Here is a 22357-nt window from a genome sequence, read left to right on the forward strand (position 1 = left end):
ATTATTATTATTATTATTATTATTATTATTATTATTATTATTATTATTATTATTATTATTATTATTATTATTATTATTATTATTATTATTATTATTATTATTATTATTATTATTATTATTATTATTATTATTATTATTATTATTATTATTATTATTATTATTATTATTATTATTATTATTATTATTATTATTATTATTATTATTATTATTATTATTATTATTATTATTATTATTATTATTATTATTATTATTATTATTATTATTATTATTATTATTATTATTATTATTATTATTATTATTATTATTATTATTATTATTATTATTATTATTATTATTATTATTATTATTATTATTATTATTATTATTATTATTATTATTATTATTATTATTATTATTATTATTATTATTATTATTATTATTATTATTATTATTATTATTATTATTATTATTATTATTATTATTATTATTATTATTATTATTATTATTATTATTATTATTATTATTATTATTATTATTATTATTATTATTATTATTATTATTATTATTATTATTATTATTGTTATTATTATTATTATTATTATTATTATTACTATTATTATCATTATTATTATTATTATTATTATTATTATTATTATTATTATTATTATTATTATTATTATTATTATTATTATTATCATTATTATTATTATTATTATTATTATTATTATTATTATTATTATTATTATTATTATTATTATTATTATTATTATTATTATTATTATTATTATTATTATTATTATTATTATTATTATTATTATTATTATTATTATTATTATTATTATTATTATTATTATTATTATTATTATTATTATTATTATTATTATTATTATTATTATTATTATTATTATTATTATAATATAGTAAACAGAACATAATCAATTCTGGAACTTATAATATTTTTTGTAAGTTTGTTCAATATATAAATAAAATTGCTACAAGTCCACGATTTAATCTAGTTTTGTCCTCCTGTATTGCAATTTTTTTTTTTGAACAGTAGATCAAAAACAGCTTGAAATTTTAATAAAAGATCAAAAACAGATCAATTAGTTCAAAGACAGATCAATTCGTCCAAATTCAGTCCGGTTAGACTAAATTCAGATCAAATTTTTTGACCCGGGATAGTTCGAGCATGATCATACATGATCAGGAATGGATTATGCTTACAGATATGAATTATGCATGATCATGCATGCCGATTGTCACATGTATATTATTCTATACGGGTATAGTTCGAGAAAAGATGTTTACTTGAAATATTATATACAATTATATCTGAATAGTCAGATACCGCTACATATATTTGCATATACAGTAGAACCTCGATAAGTTAAAATTCAAGGGAAACGTAAAAAAATTTGAGTTATCGAGTTTTTTACTTATCGAGAGTTTAAGTTAGAAAGGTTATTAAAGTAAAATTTTTAACTTAATGAGGTTTATTGATTGGAAACTTGAGTGTGAAAAAGATACATATAATTCAATAGAAATGATAGATTTTTATTTATTTATACATATATATTTACTCTTAAATGAAAATTCCTACTGAGTAAAGGTCCTCCCCCTCCCCTTTATCCTTTATTTCCCCAGTTCCCAAATTTGTCGTTAATGACAAATTTAGCTATGATATATGGCTTATATATGGTATTTATATACATATACGTATATTCCTTTGAGTAAATTCAATTCTGACAACGTACTCTCGTGGATTCCAAATTGAGCAGCAACATCTTTCCTTTTTGAACCACTTTTCACAGCTTCAATCGCTCTCAACTTATCAGCATATGTTAAAGTATTCAATTTCCGTTTCATTTTCGAACTCGATTATTAATATTTCTTGTTTACAACTATACGTTAAGCGATTAAGTGAAAGACTAAAGTGAAAATCAATTAAGCTTTTGGCGAAACCTTTTGTTTGCATACATACTTAATACGATGACTCAATGATATTACTTTAAGTTATGGAGGTCACCAAAATATTATTTTAAGTTATCGAGGGCAATGCTCAAAATAATTGTTTGAGTTATCGAGGTCTTGTACTTTAAGTAATAGAGGTTTTAAGCTGTGAAGGGAAGGGAATCAAAAAGATTTTTAAGTTACCGAGGTTTTGAACTTATCGAGGTTTGAGTTATCGAGGTTCTACTGTATATATTTCCGGGTATCGTCAACATTAATCGTAAAAAAAATTCAAAAATTACTTCCTCGTTAATTATGTTTGATTCCTTGAATTTATTTTTCAACGACCAGGAAAACGTTTACTATTTTGTTTTACAAATGATAGGCGTAAGAAGAAATAAATGACATAAACAATCTTTGAAACGTGCATTGAAATAATCAAGTATAATAATAACTTGAGCCGAGTTCGTATTGTATAAAAAAAATAATTTTATTAAATGTATAAGATACTATTTCTCGTACCACGTTCGTGAATAACAATCGTGTATATAAGTTTGGTGGGACACAGAAATACTATGCATTCAAAGGCAGAATTTTTTTGAGAGTAGTTAAGTCTAAAACGATTCGCAAAATGAAAGTATTCGGTTTCTTCATAATTTTAATTGTTTCGATAATTCTGTCATCAAAGACTGAGTCTGAGGTAAGTATAATTATTTCAAAAATGCAAAGTTTGATTGTTTTATTAAAATATTAATGTTTTACAACTAAGGCATGTGTATGGAAGAATTGGCTTTGTGATTGGATCACAGGTAGAAATAATAATGATGAACCTACTGCACCTTCATATAGTAAGTTTTTTATTGAATATTATGACAAATTTATCTCATAGATACACATAATAAATTTATGAAGATATCTTAAATTTCCCGAGTGGAAATTCAAGAACTGATTTGATCGTGAAAGTTTCCAATCGATTTTATTACAGCAGACGTCTGTTGTGACGGTATGGAACATAAGAATAAATCAATTGAAACCAGGCATACTAAGATCATTTTTTTTTTTTTTTCGTTCTATAATAATCTGTAAAAAAATTATTTTCTAAAATTGCGCGGAAAAAAAAGTATGGAAACTGTTTTCATAATTTTGTGAAATTTTTTCCTATACCATCATAGGAATTACGACCATAAATAATGGAAGCACTTCCTATAATTATAGGAATGTTTCCCATAACTATCGGAATAGTTCCTCTAATTATAGGATTGGTTCCCATAACATTATAGGAATGGTTCCCATAATGGTAAAGGAATAGTTCCTATACCATTATTGGAACCATACCTATAATATTATGGGAATGGTTCCCATATTATCATGAAAAAATTAATTTTAAGAAAAGTGTGGTAATCACTTTTACAATACACAGAAATATTATCAAATACAAAAAAAAAAATTCAAACATTGAAAAAAAAATTTGTATTCGGCAAAACCATTACAATTTTCAACGAAATTTTTTTCTTTTAACAAATTTAGCGTCGAAGAAACTTCATTTGAATCTCTCCATATCATTAGAGAAATTTCTCACGATCTTGCAAAAAAGAATTTTATGATATTATGGGAATGGTTCCCATAATATTATGGGATTGGTTCCCATATTGGTATAGAACCTATTCCCATAATACACAGCAAAACTTCCCATAATTTTTTTTCCGTGCATCATTTTTTGGCTGAAAATTTTCTATCATTTATGATAATTTACTCCATCGTTATTATCGCTATTGACATCGCTAATGACATAAATTCTTCCGATTTAGCGAAAGATGAAAAAATGCAGGGAATTCGTAACATTTCATCCAGTTTTAATCACTTTCACATCGATGTACTTAAGGTAAGAAAATGATTCAGTATAAGCAAGAACATATAAAATCTCATAAAATAAATAGATTAAATTATAATAATTTAAATTTTATTTATTAAAAAAGGATATGGATAAAAAAATAAATGGGAGTTTTATCGTATCGCCATTTAGTGCAGCAATGATACTTATGATGTCAGGTTATGGTGCGAGTGATGACAATGCCAAGAAAATGAACTCCTTGTTACATTTCGATACTAACAATAATACGTACAAAACAGGCATATATTCGTTGATTGAAATGGTTAATGTAAGTTATCAAATGAACCGAAGTATTGCAATGAAAACTAACTTTTGATACTTAATATTTATTTACTCAGGCACTCAATCCAAATAAACTTGAATTGGCAAATAAAATATACGCTGGAAAAAATCAAGAAATCAAATCGGACTTTAAAAGCTTAGTGAATAAAACGTTCAAATCGTCAATTGAAAATGTTGATTTTGGGCTTTCTGAAAGTACAGCGAAGAAAATAGATGATTGGCGTGCAGAAAAAAACCATCACCGTATTAGAAATGTTATTAAGCCTGGTAAGTTTTTTTTAAAATGTACTCTCTTAAAATGAACCAGTGAAATTTCACTGATTTTCCAGTGAAATCCACTGGTTCAACCAGTGAATCAAGCGGTCACTGATTCAACCAGTGAAATTCACTGATTCAATCAGTAGACTAAGATGATCGCTTGGCTCACTGGTTGAACCAGTGAAATTCACTGGTTAAACCAGTGATACGCCGGTGAACTACATAAATATAAACACAATAGGTTAGATTAATTTTATTTTATTATAAACGTTTATTTAAAAACAAAGTGAACTAAAAGAGTCTTAATAATAATTATATTTAATTAAAAATTATTTTGTAATAAAATAAATAATGTTTATTAGGATTTATAAAAATTTAATTTGTTTCCATTTTCAATGGGCTTTTTATATTGTTCAATTTTAAAATTATGTCATTCATTTTTGAGGTTAGCTCCAAGCTATTGAAATTACTCCAAAGTCATTTATTTTTAAACTCTGTAAAAATTGTGGCATATAATTATTATTGTTATATAAAAGTTAGTTAAAATATTACATAAAGATAATCAATAAATATTACTTATTTATTGACATAATAAAACACTTAAATATACTCATGTACGGAATGCTGCTGTACCCGCGCGCTTACATATTTTTAGTTCACTGGTTGAAACCAGTGAGCGCGACGTTCACTGATTCAACCAGTGAACTTTTAGTCACTGGTTAAACCAGTAAACTTCACTGGTTGAATCAGTGGAATTTCACTGGTTCATTTTAAGAGAGTACAAATCTGTAAGTACAGTTATGTTATAAATTATAAATAATTTGCTATGCAGAAGTTAATATCGACTATTTTAAAGAAATAATGATCGCACTGTAAAAAAATCGGTCTGTCAGTTGACCCCGCGGGCCATCCCCAAAACCTTCCGCTGTTTTCGAGCTCAAGAACCTCGAAAACATTATTGTGAATACACTTTCGAGCTCGAAAATACGTTTGTATGCTGTTGTTTTCGAAAAAAACGTTTTTTCTCCAACGATATCTCGTAAACGAATAAATCGATTGAGACGGTTGAGATGGCAATCGACGCATTTTATCAAGTTCTAAAGCTGATCGAATTTTGAATTCGATTTATCGAGTCGTTTTTGAGATAATTTAGAAAAAATAAAAAAATTTTTTTTTTTTAATTCTTTCGATAACGGTTTCTCTTGAACGAATGAACCGATTTTGATGGTTGAGGTGGCATTCGACGCGGCTTATAAAGATCTAGAGCCCAGTCTATTTTGGAATCAATCCATCGAGCACATTAAAAGTTATCCAAAAAAAATATTTTTGAAAAAATTTTATTTTTGGAATATCTCTGAACGAGCCCTACCGATCAAGCTCAATTTCCTTCCAGCTTCAAGATATTGACAAGCCGCGTCGAATGACACCTTAAAGTCCAAAATCGGTTCATCCGTTCAAAAGATACAGTTATTTACAAACATACACTCGGACATCATCTTGAAATTAGTCAGAAAAGTTTCCTAGGACCTCAAAACGTCGACATCTGATGAAAATTCGATTTTCGTAAATCGGACCGAAACCAACAACTTCCCGAATTTTTGAAAATTTACAATTTTCTTAGCGGGAAGTTAAAAAGTAGTGTTTAAATGAACTCATACTGTTAACCGGTTAAAATGTTGTGGATGAAAAGTAAATTTACTACGATCGGAGTATGAGGGTGTGAGTATAAGTATTCCAAGATCTACAAAATAGAAACAAAATACTAATGATAATGGTATTTTGATAATTTTATATTATAAACATTGACATGTAATTGATTTCCCTATAAAGTGATAAATTTGTCGTATCATTAATTTTTGAAACAGTAAAAAATTTTCTAAATTTCCCGCTAAAAAAATTGCAAATATTCGAAATTTCGGGAATTGTTTTCACTCCGATATTCAAAAATCGAGTTTTCATCAGATGTCGATATTTTGAGGTTCTAGGAAGCTATTCTGACATGTCAGAGAGATGTTTGCGTGCGTGTGAACTCTTCGAACTCGAAAAAGTCTGAAGCTCTGAAATTCTTGTCTTGATTTAGATTTTCTTGGCTCTATAGATTTTGTATCTTCGATGGATAACTCTCGTGTCTTGATCCGAAACTATATTATCTTCAATCGATACTATCGAATTCTTCAAGCAAGACCACTTGTCTTCAACTAAAAATGTCGTATTATTATTTTAAGAACTTTAAATTTTTGGTTCAAGTAATAATTCCTTGATAGAAGATGTTTTTAAAGTAATGAAAAAAAAAATTTTTTTAAAAATAAATTTCTACTTTAACATATCTGAAGTAAATGAATGTAGTCCTAAAAAATCACTTTAAAACTTTTTGTTTTTAAAATAAAAAAAAAAGTTTTTTTTCAAGCTGAGTAAATTGATATCTTGATTTAAAAATCGCGCCATTCTCGAAACGAGTCGGTAATGTCTTAAACCTAGATTTTGCCTATCTTAATCCAAGAGCAAGAAATTCTTGAACGAAATATGTCAGAATTTTGTTTCAAAACAAAAAAGGCTTCATCGAAAAATCAAATTCTCAAACAAAGAATTTTTTTTCTCTATCCGAGAATTTCAATTTTTTGGTTCAAGGACTTATTTCTTGAATTAAAACAATTAAAAATTTTGAAACAAGAACCACATTTTGAAGAAAAAATTTTTCTTGAATCAAGATAGTTTTTCTATCAGTGTGTGGACTTTCACCATTTTCATTTATAGTGCATATTAAATTTAAAAAAAAATTATCTATTGTTTATAGATGAAATTAGTAAAGATACAGAACTTTTACTCATTAATTCGGTATATTTTTCGGCGTTATGGAAAGAACCCTTTAATGAAGCAAATACCAAACTAACGAAGTTTACAATCAGTGATGAAGAATCCGTAGAACAACAAATTATGAACAGAAAGATGGAGCCCACTGCATCTAACGGAGATGTTAAGATTTACACATTAGACTTAAAGGTATTATAATAAAGAATCTATTTTATTAATTTAATAATTTATTCGCTTATTTTATTTTCAATCGCTAAAAGAGGGATTCCAATGATGATAATCTCCAATTCACTATAATGATTTCTGGTAAAGACATTAAGAATCCTGTAGATTTGCCTAAAATCACAATTGAGACTACAATGAATTTGGAAAATAAACTTGATATATTAGGAATTAACTTTTCCAATATTACAAAACAAGGCTCTGGACTAAAAATAAACAAAGTAGTTCAAAAATTTACATTAGAAATTAACGAATTGGGTATTGAAGCTGCAATTCATAGTGGTAAAAAATTACACAGTTTCTTAAAAATACATCGACTACAATTATGCTACGATAGTAATTATTAATTTGAATGCAATAAAATTATTTTTACAGAAGCTTCATTCGCAAACAAAACAGGAAGTCATGGGCCACCATTAAAACAAGTGCCTATTTTTAATAAATACTCGTTCGACTTCGATATTTCATACAATGAAACTCTTCTTTTCGCTGGACATGTTGCCAAACAATAATTTTTAAACAGTTTAAAAATTCTTTCAAAAATTTATATGTTTAGTTCAATATATCAACACTTTTAAACAGAAAACCTTACAGATTTAAAGTTTAAAAAAAATAACCTTTTTTTGGATAATTAAAGACATGTATTTTTAATAAATCGAATCATGAACAATATATGTGATAAAATGTGTGCCTATTTTAGGGGAGGGTGGGGCAGAGCAGCCCTCCTAAGTCGGTTATTACTTTTTGTGGCTTTCAACCATAAGATCACTTTACTTTTGTCCTATTTCGACCAAATTTGTGGACATTTTGCCAAAATTCTGAAAAAAAAAATTTTTTTTGTGGGGCAGAGCGGCCCCCCTCCAAAAAGTGATAAAAAAATTTTTTTTTTCGTTTTTTTTTTTTTTAATTGTTTTCATCATTAAGAATGTATTTCTTTCTCTTGACAACTATTTTTGGTTTTATATTACTCGAAAAAAATTTTTCAAAGCGTAAAAAATCGTTCACTCTCGATTACCTTAAATACTAATTGTTATTTAATAAAAAAAAAAATCAATTTTGTAATTTGACTTTATTTCAAAAATTTATCAACTAAAAAAAAAAATTTAATTTTTATAAATTTTTAGTGATCAAATTTGCCTCTTACATAAAGAAACGGCCGAAAAATATAAAAAAATAATTTTTTCGGAAGTTTCGGCTGGTCCATTTTGCCCCAGGTGTTATGCGTAGTGCTAGAAATGTGGAATTATAATAATTTTTTTTTAATTTGACGATAAAAATATGAAAAAATCACTTTTTCGAAATTTTGGGCTTGTTCATTTTGCCCCAAACGTTATGCGTAGGGGTAAAAATGCGCAAACATATCGGATTTATAGTAATTAGTCGAAAAAAAAAAAATTTTTTTTTTATCAAAATTTCAGGGGTGCTGCTTTGCCCCACCCTCCCCTTTTTTCTTGCTGATAATCGATTTATTCTCATTAGAATTGTGGAAGATTTAGTTTTCATAGCGACTTTAGTTCGCGAAATTTTTTAGGTATATTTCTTTTGAAATAAAGCTATTCTAGAGGATCTTATGTAATAATTTTCCCAAAATTTTGATATAATATGTTATATTTTTTCGAGAAATGCCGAAAAGTATCTTCGGCTCAAAAGTTTATATATGTGTGACATAATAGGGTTGCATGAAATCGTAAATCAGCCGGCTGCCTTTTATATCAATTATCAAATGGTCCAGTCTCGCGTATGTCTTCGAAACATAATAATGTACCGAACTGTCTTGTCCGTAAACTAGACGAAGAGGAAAACTTTGTAAAACGGGGAATAGATTTCAGATGCAAAACCGCGTAAGACAGAAGTGCGACAACTTGAATTTACGACTTACTAGTATAAGAGAGATTCGTGGGTTCTAATCGTGTTTACTTGAGAATCGGTTGATTACTTGGGGTTGACCAAGAAGAGGGTCCAAAGTACAGATCTATAAGAAATTTATATATCCATCTATTATATATATACATAAACAATACCATTATCTAGTACTTCATTTACTCTATACATTATAGGCAGGAAATCTAACAATAAAAATGACCTACAAACTTTCAAGTAAATATCCTTTGAACGATCACTATTTTTACTATACCACCCTTACGGAAAAAAACTAATGAACACATATGAACAGTATTGAAAATTCATTAGTGCCCGAGTCGAAATTTGAAACGTATCTCAAGCGTCTCAGGCGTTAAGAGCGTGTTTGAAACTTTTTAATACTTTTTTAATTCCGATTGAAATTGAAAAGGTCATGTACTGGGTATTAGGTTAAAATTTTTGTTTTCCATTTTCCGTCAAAGTTATGACCTCTATGATGTTTTTATGATATTTTGGGCCAATATGTAATGTATGGGGCATAATGGACCACTCGGAAAAAAATTAGGAAAATGGTAGACCCTAAAGGTCATCCCTGCAACTTCCCGCTTATTCCATACTTAAGCGCTAAAAATTGCACTGATTACGTTTTTGAGTTGAAACGTTTTAATCACGCTTACAACGTCTGAGACGCTCGACATACGCTTTGAACGCCTAAGACGCTCAATATACGTTTTAAACGCCTGAGACGCTGGAGATACGTTTTAAATTTCGATTCGGGAGTTGATAAGTGTTGTATTAGAGATCATTAGTAACCATTAGTATTCTGGCTAGTGAATCTTGCAACACTATTGGAAGTGATTAGTGTTGTATTTGTGATCATTAGTACTCCAAATACTGAGCCTGGTAGCATTATTGGAAATGATTAGCGTCGAATAGCGTTTTCTTAGTGATCATTAGTGAATCATATAATATTATTGGATATGATAAGTTCTGACCAGGTCTCAATAGTGTTCACTAGTAAGTACGGTGCTGCTATTGGCACCATCCACGGAAGAAATCCGTGTCTCTAAGCGGCAATACGAAAATAGTTCGAAGTGTCTATTGGCACCATACACGGATCAGTTCCGTATACGGTATAAAATCCACGGAAATATATACAGATACAAATGTCAAATTTTTCATATCCGTAGATGAAATCAACGGAAGAAAGAAAATTTCCATCTAGTGTGAAAAATTTCCGTGTCTTTAAAACTATCCCTAGATCAATCCGTGAATAACTAAATTAACCACTGCTTGATGTTCTGAATAAAGAAATCAAAGTGCAGATATTCCTTTCAAATATTTAATGAAAAAAATCTATAAAAAACAAAATATGTTAAAATATGAAAAAAATATATTTTTCATATAAAAAATATATAAATATATATATAAAATATGTATAAAAAATATATTTCAAATAGCCAACTTTTGGCCGATTTTCGTATATATATTTTAGTTATTTTAAATGGTATTTAAATATATTAAAAATATATCTTGGAGAACAAAAAACATATAAAAAATATATTTTTTTTCTAAACTTTATATATTTTTGTCCTAAGTTATTAGTTTAAATAAAATTATTTTTTTTATATATTTGAAATATATTCTTAATATATTTTTTTTATGTTTTTATACATATATTTTTTATATGTTCTAAGATATATTTTTAATATATTTAAAATACATTTAAAGTATGGGTCATTCTATCTCAATTCAACGACATTGCGACGGTAAACCTTTTCGATTTTTTTGATTTTTTAATATGTTTTTATACATGTAGAAACAAGTCTTGAGCTAAATTTTTAGCTCTTTATCTCCACCCCTTCCGGAGTTATAATTTTTGCTTAAAAAGGATATAACTTTGACTATAGTTGTGATAATATCTCACGTCATGGGGGGTCATTTTGTTTGATTTTTAACGCTCTTTCTGAAAAATAATTCAAAATCAGAAACAAAAAATTTTGTAAGGTTTTTTTAGCCATTTTTAGTTAAAAAATTAGTTTTTCGTACAATGGGACACTTAATTTGTTTCAAAAAAATTCCTGAAATTCTATGTTGAAAAACAAAATTTTCGAGTCATAACCCAAGATAGGCATCAAATAACTTCTAGTAAAATAAATTAGAAACCAATTTTTTTTTAAGTTACTTTGATTGATTTTTCTTATCAGATCTCAGAATATTTTCAGATAGTCTCACAATACACAACAATACTTTTTTCTGAGTATTCTCAGTGGAAAATATAATATTTCACACGAAAATGTATAATTTAAGTACTTTTTTTGTAATTTATTGTATCTTTTTAAATTTAAATTTAAATATATCATCCGTACGTACGTATGATGTACATCATATTATTCACATTTATTACTCTCAAATCTACTACGATATTATTGGTAGTACTTATCTGATATTAGTTTGAGATAACATTTTGAGACTATTTCGAGAAATTATGTGATTTTAGAAAAAAAATAAATTAAAATTACAGAATAACAATTGTTTTTTAATTTTTCTTACTAGAAGTTATTTGATGCCCATCTTGGGTTATGGCTCAAAAATTTTGTTTTTCAACATAGAGTTTTGGAAATTTTTTTGAAAACAATTAAAAGTGTCCCATTGAACGAAAAACTAATTTTTTAACTAAAAATAGCTAAAAAAGCATTACAAAATTTTTTGTTTCTGATTTTGAATTTTTTTTTCAGAAAGAGCGTTAAAAATCCGACAAAATGACCCCCCATGACGTGAGATTATCATAACTATAGTCAAAGTTATATCCTTTTTAAGCAAAAATTATAACTTCTGGAGATAAAGAGCTACAAATTTAGCTCAAGACTTCTTTCTACATGTATGAAAACATATTAAAAAATCAAAAAAATCGAAAAGGTTCACCGTCGCAATGTCGTTGAATTGAGATGGAATGACCCATATTTTAAATGTATTTTAAATATATTAAAAATATATCTTAGAACATATAAAAAATATATGTATAAAAACATAAAAAAAATATATTAAGAATATATTTCAAATATATAAAAAAAATAATTTTATTTAAACTAATAACTTAGGACAAAAATATATAAAGTTTAGAAAAAAAATATATTTTTTATATGTTTTTTGTTCTCCAAGATATATTTTTAATATATTTAAATACCATTTAAAATAACTAAAATATATATACGAAAATCGGCCAAAAGTTAGCTATTTAAAATATATTTTTTATACATATTTTATATATATATTTATATATTTTTTATATGAAAAATATATTTTTTTCATATTTTAACATATTTTGTTTTTTATAGATTTTTTTCATTAAATATTTGAAAGGAATATCTGCACTTTGATTTCTTTATTCAGAACATCAAGCAGTGGTTAATTTAGTTATTCACGGATTGATCTAGGGATAGTTTTAAAGACACGAAAATTTTTCACACTAGATGGAAATTTTCTTTCTTCCGTTGATTTCATCTACGGATATGAAAAATTTGACATTTGTATCTGTATATATTTCCGTGGATTTTATACCGTATACGGAACTGATCCGTGTATGGTGCCAATAGACACTTCGTCACTAGTAATACGAACACTCGGTACTACTTTACTGTGAAATACAAATTAATGACACTAACACATACTAATTACACTAAATGCACTAATGACTAAACCATAAAAGCTAAAGCATTAGTGTTTCTCATTAGTGCTGATTAGTTTTTTTCCGTAAGGGCACTCAGAAAAATTTCTACATTATCGGTAATTTTTATCATAATTCCAAACTGTTCTCTTGCTACACAAAAAAAAAGGAATTCTTGTCTAAAAAATTTTTTTCGCCCCTAGAAATCCGTTTTATCTGTGAACTATTACTACAGTAATTTTTTTACAAATTTTCTTTCCCTAAACAAACTTGTCGATAGCTCGTAAAAAAACATCAACATTTATTTGCGAGTATAAAAATATCTCTAATAAACGTTCAATTGATTTCGGTTATTAATCTAAATCTTGTCATCAGTAAACTCGTCGAGATACGCATATCGATAAAATATAATTACGCGAGACTAGAGTCTTTCTCCCTGCCTAGTAAAGGGTGCGCTAATCTAATTTTAAAAAGTTGAACTATCAATTAGTCATTATTTTTAGCGAATATTTAAAAAAATAATAAATTGAGGATAAGAAAAACACGTGCCCGGAAAAGAGCTGTTAGCGTGATAAACTTGAAGCGGAAGTGCGTGCGGAAGTTATTGTCGGTCGTGGAATAGTCTCTTTACCCTTAACTTACACGCAACCAACACTCATTGATTAAGAAACTATTATAGGGTTCGCTCACGTTATGAGTACCCTCTTATTTTATTCAAATATTTTTTTTAATGTTTATGATTTACTGAGTATTATTTGTCAAACACGGCACTGTAAGTAAGAGGAGTGATACGCAATACTTAACAAAGTGAACAAATAATTTAAACACCATGCATCCATGGTAATTTAACTCTCATAGCTCTGACAATGCATAATTTTACAGCTGACCATGACAATAATCGTGATTATAAGATGTTGTATAAAAATATTGACATACTTTTATAAAGAACTTCGTTGATTGTAACACGAGAAAAAAAAATGATAATTGATATTTTTCAAATGGAAATTTTTATTTCGCCGAAGCGAACTTGAAACCGTCTGAAAATACAGAAATTTTCTTTCACATAAGTAAAAATTCTACAAATTGCTAAATCATAAGTAAAGTGACCGGAAGTTTTAGGGCACAAAAGAAAAAGCATTCGATAGATTTTACTATTCGGTTCACTAAAAAATCTGAAACTTTCACTGACAGTGCTATCAAATTTTTAGTAATTCGGATTGTGAAAATTGTCTCCTTGTGTGTAATAACTAATAATAAATTTTTTTTTCGATGATACATATCTATCAGGTGTCAACTTAACTACATGTTTTTTTTTCGACTACGGCAAGATTCGAACCCAGGCCCTACCAGTATTCCAGTTCGGGACCAAGCATGCCCCCATGAAAAAAATTTATAAAAAAATATATGTTAAATGGAAAAAAAATATATTTTTCATATAAAAAAAATGTATTAAAAATACATAAAAAAAATATATATACATATAATATATATAAAAAATATATTTTAAATAGCTAACTTTTGGCCGATTTTCGTATATATTTTATATATTTTAAATATATTAAAAATATATGTATAAAAATATACAAAAAAAATATTTTTTTTATATTTGAAAATATACAAAAAATATATAAAAAATATGTTTTTTATATAAACTTTATATATTTCTTTTTCTATGTTGTTAATTAACTTAATAATATATTTTTTATATAATATTTTGATATTTTTTATAGATTTAAAATATATTTTTTTTATATTTTTAAATATAAGAAAAATATATTTTTCGTATATTTTTATACACACTGATAAAAAAATTGACTTGATTCAAGATCAAAAATCTTGAACCAAGAATATCATTTTGAAGAAAATGATATTCTTGAGTCAAGATTTTCGCTCTTGAATCAAGTCAATTTTTTTATCAGTGCATGTATTTTTTATATATTTTTAATATATTTAAAATATATAATATATATACGAAAATCGGCCAAAAGTTAGCTATTTAAAATATATTTTTTATACATATTTTATATATATTTATATTTTTTTTATATGAAAAATATATTTTAACATATATTTTTTTTATAAATTTTTTTCATGGGGGTGCAAACCACTCGGCTACACAAGTTCCATTTCAATATCTTGGGGAAAATTTATCACTAATAGTAATGTTTAGTCTAGATCACAACTTTATTTTTCTGAACATATTTTTTCTGTCAAACGATTTTTAACTGCGTTTTTTCCTTATATTGTTAAAAATACTGTACGCTAAGACAATTCTTTTATGCATATTTTCTATAAAAATAATTCCATGGGTTATTTTGGACACGTGAAATTTCTAAAATTTATTTTTTTCAATCCATATTATTTGCTATTGGCTATAGTTGAAATTTACAAAAAAAAAAAAACAAACAAATTTATATATTTATATATATGATAAGAAATAACCTTGAAGATATGACTACACATTTATACTAATATATGTATACAACATACTAATGTAAATATATTCATTAAGTAAGAAATTGTATACATACATATAGAGAGTAATACTTGCGTCGATGTTTATGATTTTTTTGTAAAAATTATCAGACTTTTCAGAAGTGATATCTTTGGAAATTCCACTATTATATTAAAAACTTTCATATCAATTTGATTAAAAAATATACGATACAATTTCAATGAATTTGTATAAATTATTATTAACTAAAACTTATTTTTTTCGATTTTTAGCAAAATTTCGACTGATTCTTCCGAAATAGACGGAAAATAAACGAATTCGATGGTTAAAAGCCACAAAAAAAAACCAGCTTCAGGGGGCCGTCGTGCCCCAGACTCCCCTAAATATTAAAATTCCCCTATAAAATTTACTCAAATTTGCCTTGATGGCAATCAGCTGATTTAAAAATTTACAGTTATTTTTATTAACTTGATCGGAATTTTTCCTTCAATAAAATAATTGATTATTTATCCAAGTGGTTTTCGATATATGGAAAATATTGGTTTTGAACAAGAGACTAAACGTTTGAAAAAATATCAATCGAGCCAATCCGTCGAGCGGTTTCCGTTATTACTAAAACAATATACCTATGTTTCAAAATTGGTATTTGCGAATGAATTACATGGTAGGTGTTTCGAGTACTTTGCTTCTATCAATGTCGATTACTTTCGTGCCATGTCAATTATTGCTTTTATTTTTACATTTATCGGACTTTTTATCTGTTATATAAAATTCCCACTTGAAATTCCTGAAATATTTAATTTACTTACAACTCATTCATTAATACTACTTTTTTTCTCAAACAATGCTGTTGTTTACTTGAAGCTGTAATAATATTAGTCGTAGTTATTAATAGACAGATAATTGTGTATATGTCAATAATCTAGTCAATATTTGTTTTCATTTGGCTGCACTAATTGCACCTGACACTGGTCTAAGAGCTTGACCATAATAGACGATCAGGTTGTGTACAGTTGAAATCATTCGTAAGAGACAAGAGTATTAACTTCTGTACACGTGTATGAGCCAACACGATTTCATTGTAAACACATGAGTGTCTTCTTTATTACAATGTTTATTAAGGTATAATACGTTTTAGCTTCTGAAGAAGTATAGCTATTGTAGAAGGTTTCATGTCACGATTTTCAAAAATTTAGCTGCAATCCCTGATTCAGAAATCTAATTTGAAATAATTCAAACACGCTCCGAAACAATTCAAAGTTGACAAAATTGACTATAGGGTTGGGTGGGGCAAAGTGGGCCCCGTAAGCTAGAAATGGGATTATCTTTACTTTTTTTTACTCGTTACACTACTTTATAGGCCCTTGTTTGTTATTTAACATTGATAAGCTGTGTCCATTAAAATTGAAAAATCGAAAATTAGGGGCAAAGTGGGCCCCCATCTTAAAAAATTGTGTGAGACAAATTTATTGCTCGTTTTACTTTTTTTAAATTCTTCACTTTGAAAATGTTATGAATAAGCTGTGTTCATAATAAATTACGAATTTTAAAATATGGGGCAAAGTGGGCAAAAATGGGTAAGCCATAAATAAGCTAATAAGTAATAAATGAATAGTCGTAAAAAAGTAAAGGTGACTTATTATGAGCCTCGTTCATAAAAAATTTCAGGGTGCTCACTTTGCTCTCAAATTTTAGGGGGGCCCACTTTGTCCAAAAATTTTGGAGGCTTTCCAAATCTTAGGGGGGCCTACTTTGCCCCAAGGGGCCCACTTTGCCCCACCCTCCCCTATATAGATATACATTTTAGCATGGATTGAATTATTCCAAATTAGATTTCTGAATTATGGATACGTTTTATTTTGTCTAGAAATTCCGAAAAGTATCTTCGGTTCAAAAGTTTATATATATGTGATATAACGCGCCCTGTCTGAATGATTAAGGCTACAATTCTGATCGGATCATTATGACATTTGATAGACTTTTTCTGTGGGTCATTACCTTCATCGAGTTCAAAAATGAGCGAAATCGGTCGATTAGTTTGTAAGTTATGGTGTGTGAAATTTTTTGATTCTCAAAAAATGACGTTTTATAGCTTTATCCCTGAAAAACTTTTGAACCGGAAGCTATAACTCAATTTCGTAAAATAGATTTTCAAGTTTGTAATATTGGCAATAATTTCGGCTATATAACTTTTTATTTCAACAATTTCTTTGAACTTTTTGATAGTTTTGAAAATTTGAAAAAAATTCCAGACACCGTAACTTGCGAACTAATCGACCGATTTCGCTCATTTTTGAACTCGATCAAGTTAAAGGCTCACAGAAAAAGCCCATAAAATTTCATAATAATCCGATAAGAATTGTAGCTCCAATCACTCGGACATGGCGCGTTATATCACATACGCATAAGCTTTTGAACCGAAGGCATTTTTCTGCATTCCTCGACAAAATAAAATATAGTATAACAAAATTATGCGAAAATTGTGACAAGATTCTCTACAAAAGCTGTCGTGTTCTCACCGTTACCTAAAATTTTTGGGTAAATGCGACTACAAAATTATTTCCACGTAAGACTCGATTCAACTTCTGATTCCTATCAGTAGCGTAATTTCGGACTAGAGTAAACACCCAATGCTGAGTCACAATAGAGACTCTGTTCTTAATATCAACATTTTGATCCGGTTTATTGTTCTCTCTTGGAAATTCCGAATCATCACAGGGTTAGTTAAGTTTAAATAATTATTGGATTGAAGAGGAAAATACTAAACAAAAATAAGGAAATTTATAAACAGATGTATGTAGATGCTTACAAAATAAATTTATGTTGAAATAAAGTATTAAATAAACAAACAATAATCATTACTGCAAGATTTATTGATCATAAATCTGTGTGACATATCAGTAAGACTGCGTCTACTTACTACGAAGAAATTCAATAAGGCGAACGGAATGACTGAATCATCTGACTAGAAGGTTGGGTATTTGTTATATAAAGACATTACAGAGATCTTATGAAGTCAGTTGTTGTCGAAACCTCAAGGAACTCACTTATAAAAAAAAGTAACTCTGTTTTTGTAAGTGATCTTTGTTTTTTTTTTATTTCTCACACGTTCGTGATACATTACAACTTATTTTTAAATTAATGAACCGTAAAATATTTAATTATTGTAATTTATTTTCAAAACAATACAACAAAACAATTTTATCAAAAATAAACAATAAAAATGTGATATTTTTTTCTTCATAAAAAAATTATAAATTGAAATATTACTAAATTTTTTTTTTTGGTAGTGCGCAGTTTCTTTGAAAGTTTTTTTTAAATCCGCATGTCTGGAGTACTATAGTCTGGTCTTATTCGCTTGTAGCGATTTATTAATGAAACTGAGTGTCACCTTGAATTTTAATACGAGCCAACCTTGCGATGATTTTTTTTACTAACATATATAACATAGTATACATTACAGCAATAACAATAATATTATTATTTCAGAGTTAGTTTGTTGAAACTAAGATAGCTGCAAGATGTCAAAGGTCATAGTTTATATGTTTATCGGCTTACTAGTCGCGACTCTTATCACCGCTCGTTCGACTGATAAATTGAAAGATTCGTGCGGGCGTCATGGTGACAGTGTAAGTATCAATAGAAATAAATAATTATCAAATTATGTCAGTTAATAATACACTGTAAAATATAAGGAGTGAATACGGATTTCATTTAAGTCTGAATATGGTTATAAGTCATATGACAGTTTGTGGCTCAGCGTGAAAGGTTTCATTGTCAGCTGCTTAGAATTTTCTTAATTATTCCGCGTGAATTTATGTAGAGGGAGCTCGTAATTATTTCCGTACTCACCCATGTAAAAAAAATTCGTTCCAAAAAGATTTCAAAAAAGTTCCGCATGTGGAACTTTTAAGCATGAGACAGATTAGAACTTCGAATAGAACTTTTTTGAAACGTTAGTAATTTTGATGGTGAAAAAAAAGTTTTTATGAGTGAATTTAGAGTCAAAAAAGGACGTTCTTGGAAATTTTTTGGAATTTTATATGGACATTCCAAAAAAGTTCCAGAATCACTACTTTTGATTTTTTATGGACTAAAAAAGGTGTTCCAAAAACTTTCCGAAATCACTTCTTTTGCATCTTCTGTAGAATAAAGACGTTCCAGAAACATGCGAAAATAGTTCAAAAATCACTACTTTTGAATTTGTTACAGAACAAAAAAAAAACATCCATGAAAAATTCCCAAAAAGTTCAAGAACGTCCTTTTTAGACTCTAAATTCGCTCATAAAAACTTTTTTCTTACCATCAAAATTACTAACGTTCCAAAAAAGTTCTAATCTGTCTTATGTTTAGAAGTTCTACATGCGGAACTTTTTTGGAATCTTTTTTGAACGAATTTTTTTTACACGGGCAATACAAATATCAAAAGACAAAAGATCTAACCTCACTTTGCACTAGTATTTTGCTCCGCCGTTTTTACTACGATTTCACTCCACAGAGTTTTTTCATAATTACTATTTTCCAAAACTCCCCTTCGAAGTAAAATTCACTCCACAATTTTTTACAGTTCAATACTGTCATAAAAATGATTGAATTTTTCTGTTTGTTACTTTAGTGTGTCCCGGTGAATAATTGCTGTGAAGGTTTGGGATGTCATAGATTCGCCAACAGATGCTATGTTATTATAACTGCCGAAGAATTACAAAAAGGAAAAGCGAACTTGAGAAAAACAGACTCCAAATTCAAAGTTTGATGGAACATTATAATAATTTAAAGATAGTTTATTGTTCTTAACAAACAGAATAATTATATTATATATTCTCATTTATAATTCTAAAAGTAATAATATGTTTTTGAAATAATATGCATTCAAAATAAATTTTTTCCTAATTACTAACTCCCATTGTTGTTGTTAATTTCTTCATTTAAATTTAATACTTTAGCATTCATACCAATTTAATAAATCTTTACACTTTCACACACTGAAAAACGGGTGTGAAATGCACAAAAACATTTTTCATTTTTTCGAAAATTAATTTTCAGATTTATAGCTTAGTAATAGTAAAGTAAGGATAGTTATAGAAATGGTAAAAATATTTGTAATTTAAGTTCTATGCTGAGAAACAATGAGGATCCAATGGAAGGGTAAATAAAAAAAAAATTATTGAGATACTTAAAAGTTGAGGCCTGATTTAAGCCGATTTAAAAACGCGAAAGGCCAAACAATTCTATAACAAGCTTAAGTTGCTTGTAGTCTTAAACTTAAAGTCCTTGGTCACTACTTTAGACTCATGCGAATATTCTTCGAGTATTTAACAGAAACATTCAAATTTACAAACTTATGAATAATTTATTAAAAAAATTTATTACATTTATATTTTTCAGGGAGGGAATACTTTTATCCGCTTATCTTATTTTCTAACCATTTTATTGTTTTACCAACGTTTTTTTTTTTTTTTTTTTTTTTAAATATGTAACTTATACTGTAATCATTAACGAAAAAGGCTATTCGGCATTTATTCATTTTTAAGACTTAAGATAAAATTGAATAAAAAAATCATTTTTTATGAAATTATAAAACTGTTAAAAAAAAAGAATAATGAAATTTTGGCCACAACTCTAAAAGTTCATTATAACACCACACGGGTGTCAAAACTAGATCATTATACAACTGCACGGGTGCCAAAATTAGTTCATTATAACACCGCATGGGTGTCAAAACTAAATCAGTATAAAACTGCATGGTTGCCAAAATTAGTTCATCATAACACCGCACAGGTGTCAAAATTAGTTGATTATAACACCGCACGGGTGTCAAATCTAGATCATTATACAACTGTACGGGTGCCAAAATTAGTTCATTATAACACCGCACGGGTGTCAAAACTAAATCAGTATAAAACTGCATGGGTGCCAAAATTAGTTCATTATAACACCGCACGGGTGTCAAAACTAAATCAGTATAAAACTGCATGGGTGCCAAAATTAGTTCATTATAACACCGCACGGGTGTTAAAGTAAGTCCATTTTGACACCGCTCGTTTACATTAGTAAAAAATATATGTACTTCTGTTTTTTATCAATATTTAAAATACATGAGAACAATGCATGTAATTCTACTACATGATTTTTTAAGCGAACTGATAAGATTACTGCTACACAAAACGACTCCTTATATATATATGTGTGCATATATATTTAGATGTAAGAGGTCATTTTATCAAAAGTAATTTTTTTAGATTGTATGACTTTTATAACTACGGTTGAGTGAGTCCAAGGTGTCATATTCAACAAATATTTGCTTGGTCTTCTCTTATCATAGGAGCTTAACATCCCATATGTTCTTTTTTCATCGCTTGTCTCATGTGTATCAATAACTTTTGATTTATGAATAAGTCTACTTTTAGATTGTCATGACATGTATGCTGTCTAGTAGAAAATTTTTAAATTAAAATCAATGAATTTTCTATTGCACCTAATTTCGAGTTGATTTCAAAATTTGAACATTCAAAATTTAGCAGATATAATAAAATCTGACGAGATTTATGCGGGCATGGTCATGCCAAAATTCAATATTTGGTCAGATATGAATCGATTTGAATTTTGTTTGACCAGATCTGGCTGTTTATTGACTTCAGAAGTAATGATCTATTATACAATCAGAAAAATTTCTGATATCGATAACGACAACGATTGATATTTTGTACATTCATAGTATAGTTTTATAAAATTTTTCAAACACTAGTATTTGACTACATTGTTAGTAACAAAGTGGCGAAAGAGGTTACAATAGACATGAGAAAGACAATTTATAGAATTCACGGGGTCGACTGCGTAATAAGAGACAAGTATTTTTGGCTCCACTCGTCAGAGACTAGTGTTATCCTGCAGTTGGATCAACGACTGGAAGGTCGGTGGGTGGCTAAAAAAGGGGGTAAATGAAATGAACTCGAACGATGGCATGAGAAGAGGTACGTTGTCC

At 27.7% G+C, this 22357-nt stretch overlaps 1 protein-coding gene across 1 annotated transcript; it reads left to right on the plus strand.

The window, feature by feature from the left end:
* The first annotated feature begins 2473 nt into the window (after positions 1-2473).
* Positions 2474-8305, plus strand: LOC130675660 (antichymotrypsin-2-like). Its single transcript, XM_057481473.1, has 8 exons — positions 2474-2629; positions 2699-2777; positions 3738-3811; positions 3906-4088; positions 4159-4369; positions 7155-7360; positions 7432-7675; positions 7769-8305. The coding sequence occupies exons 1-8, from the start codon at positions 2561-2563 to the stop codon at positions 7903-7905; spliced, it is 1203 nt and encodes a 400-aa protein (XP_057337456.1). The 5' UTR covers positions 2474-2560; the 3' UTR covers positions 7906-8305.
* The last annotated feature ends 14052 nt before the right edge of the window (positions 8306-22357 follow it).

The sequence above is a fragment of the Microplitis mediator genome, chromosome 10, assembly GCF_029852145.1.
Source record: "Microplitis mediator isolate UGA2020A chromosome 10, iyMicMedi2.1, whole genome shotgun sequence".
Taxonomy (NCBI): Eukaryota; Metazoa; Arthropoda; class Insecta; order Hymenoptera; family Braconidae; genus Microplitis; species Microplitis mediator.

Coding starts and splice junctions, on each gene's coding strand:
- LOC130675660 (XM_057481473.1), top strand. CDS start 2,561: ATGAAAGTATTCGGTTTCTTCATAATTTTAATTGTTTCGATAATTCTG. Junction 2,778..3,737: donor ACCTACTGCACCTTCATATA/GTAAGTTTTTTA, acceptor CTTCCGATTTAG/CGAAAGATGAAAAAATGCAG. Junction 3,812..3,905: donor TTCACATCGATGTACTTAAG/GTAAGAAAATGA, acceptor TTATTAAAAAAG/GATATGGATAAAAAAATAAA.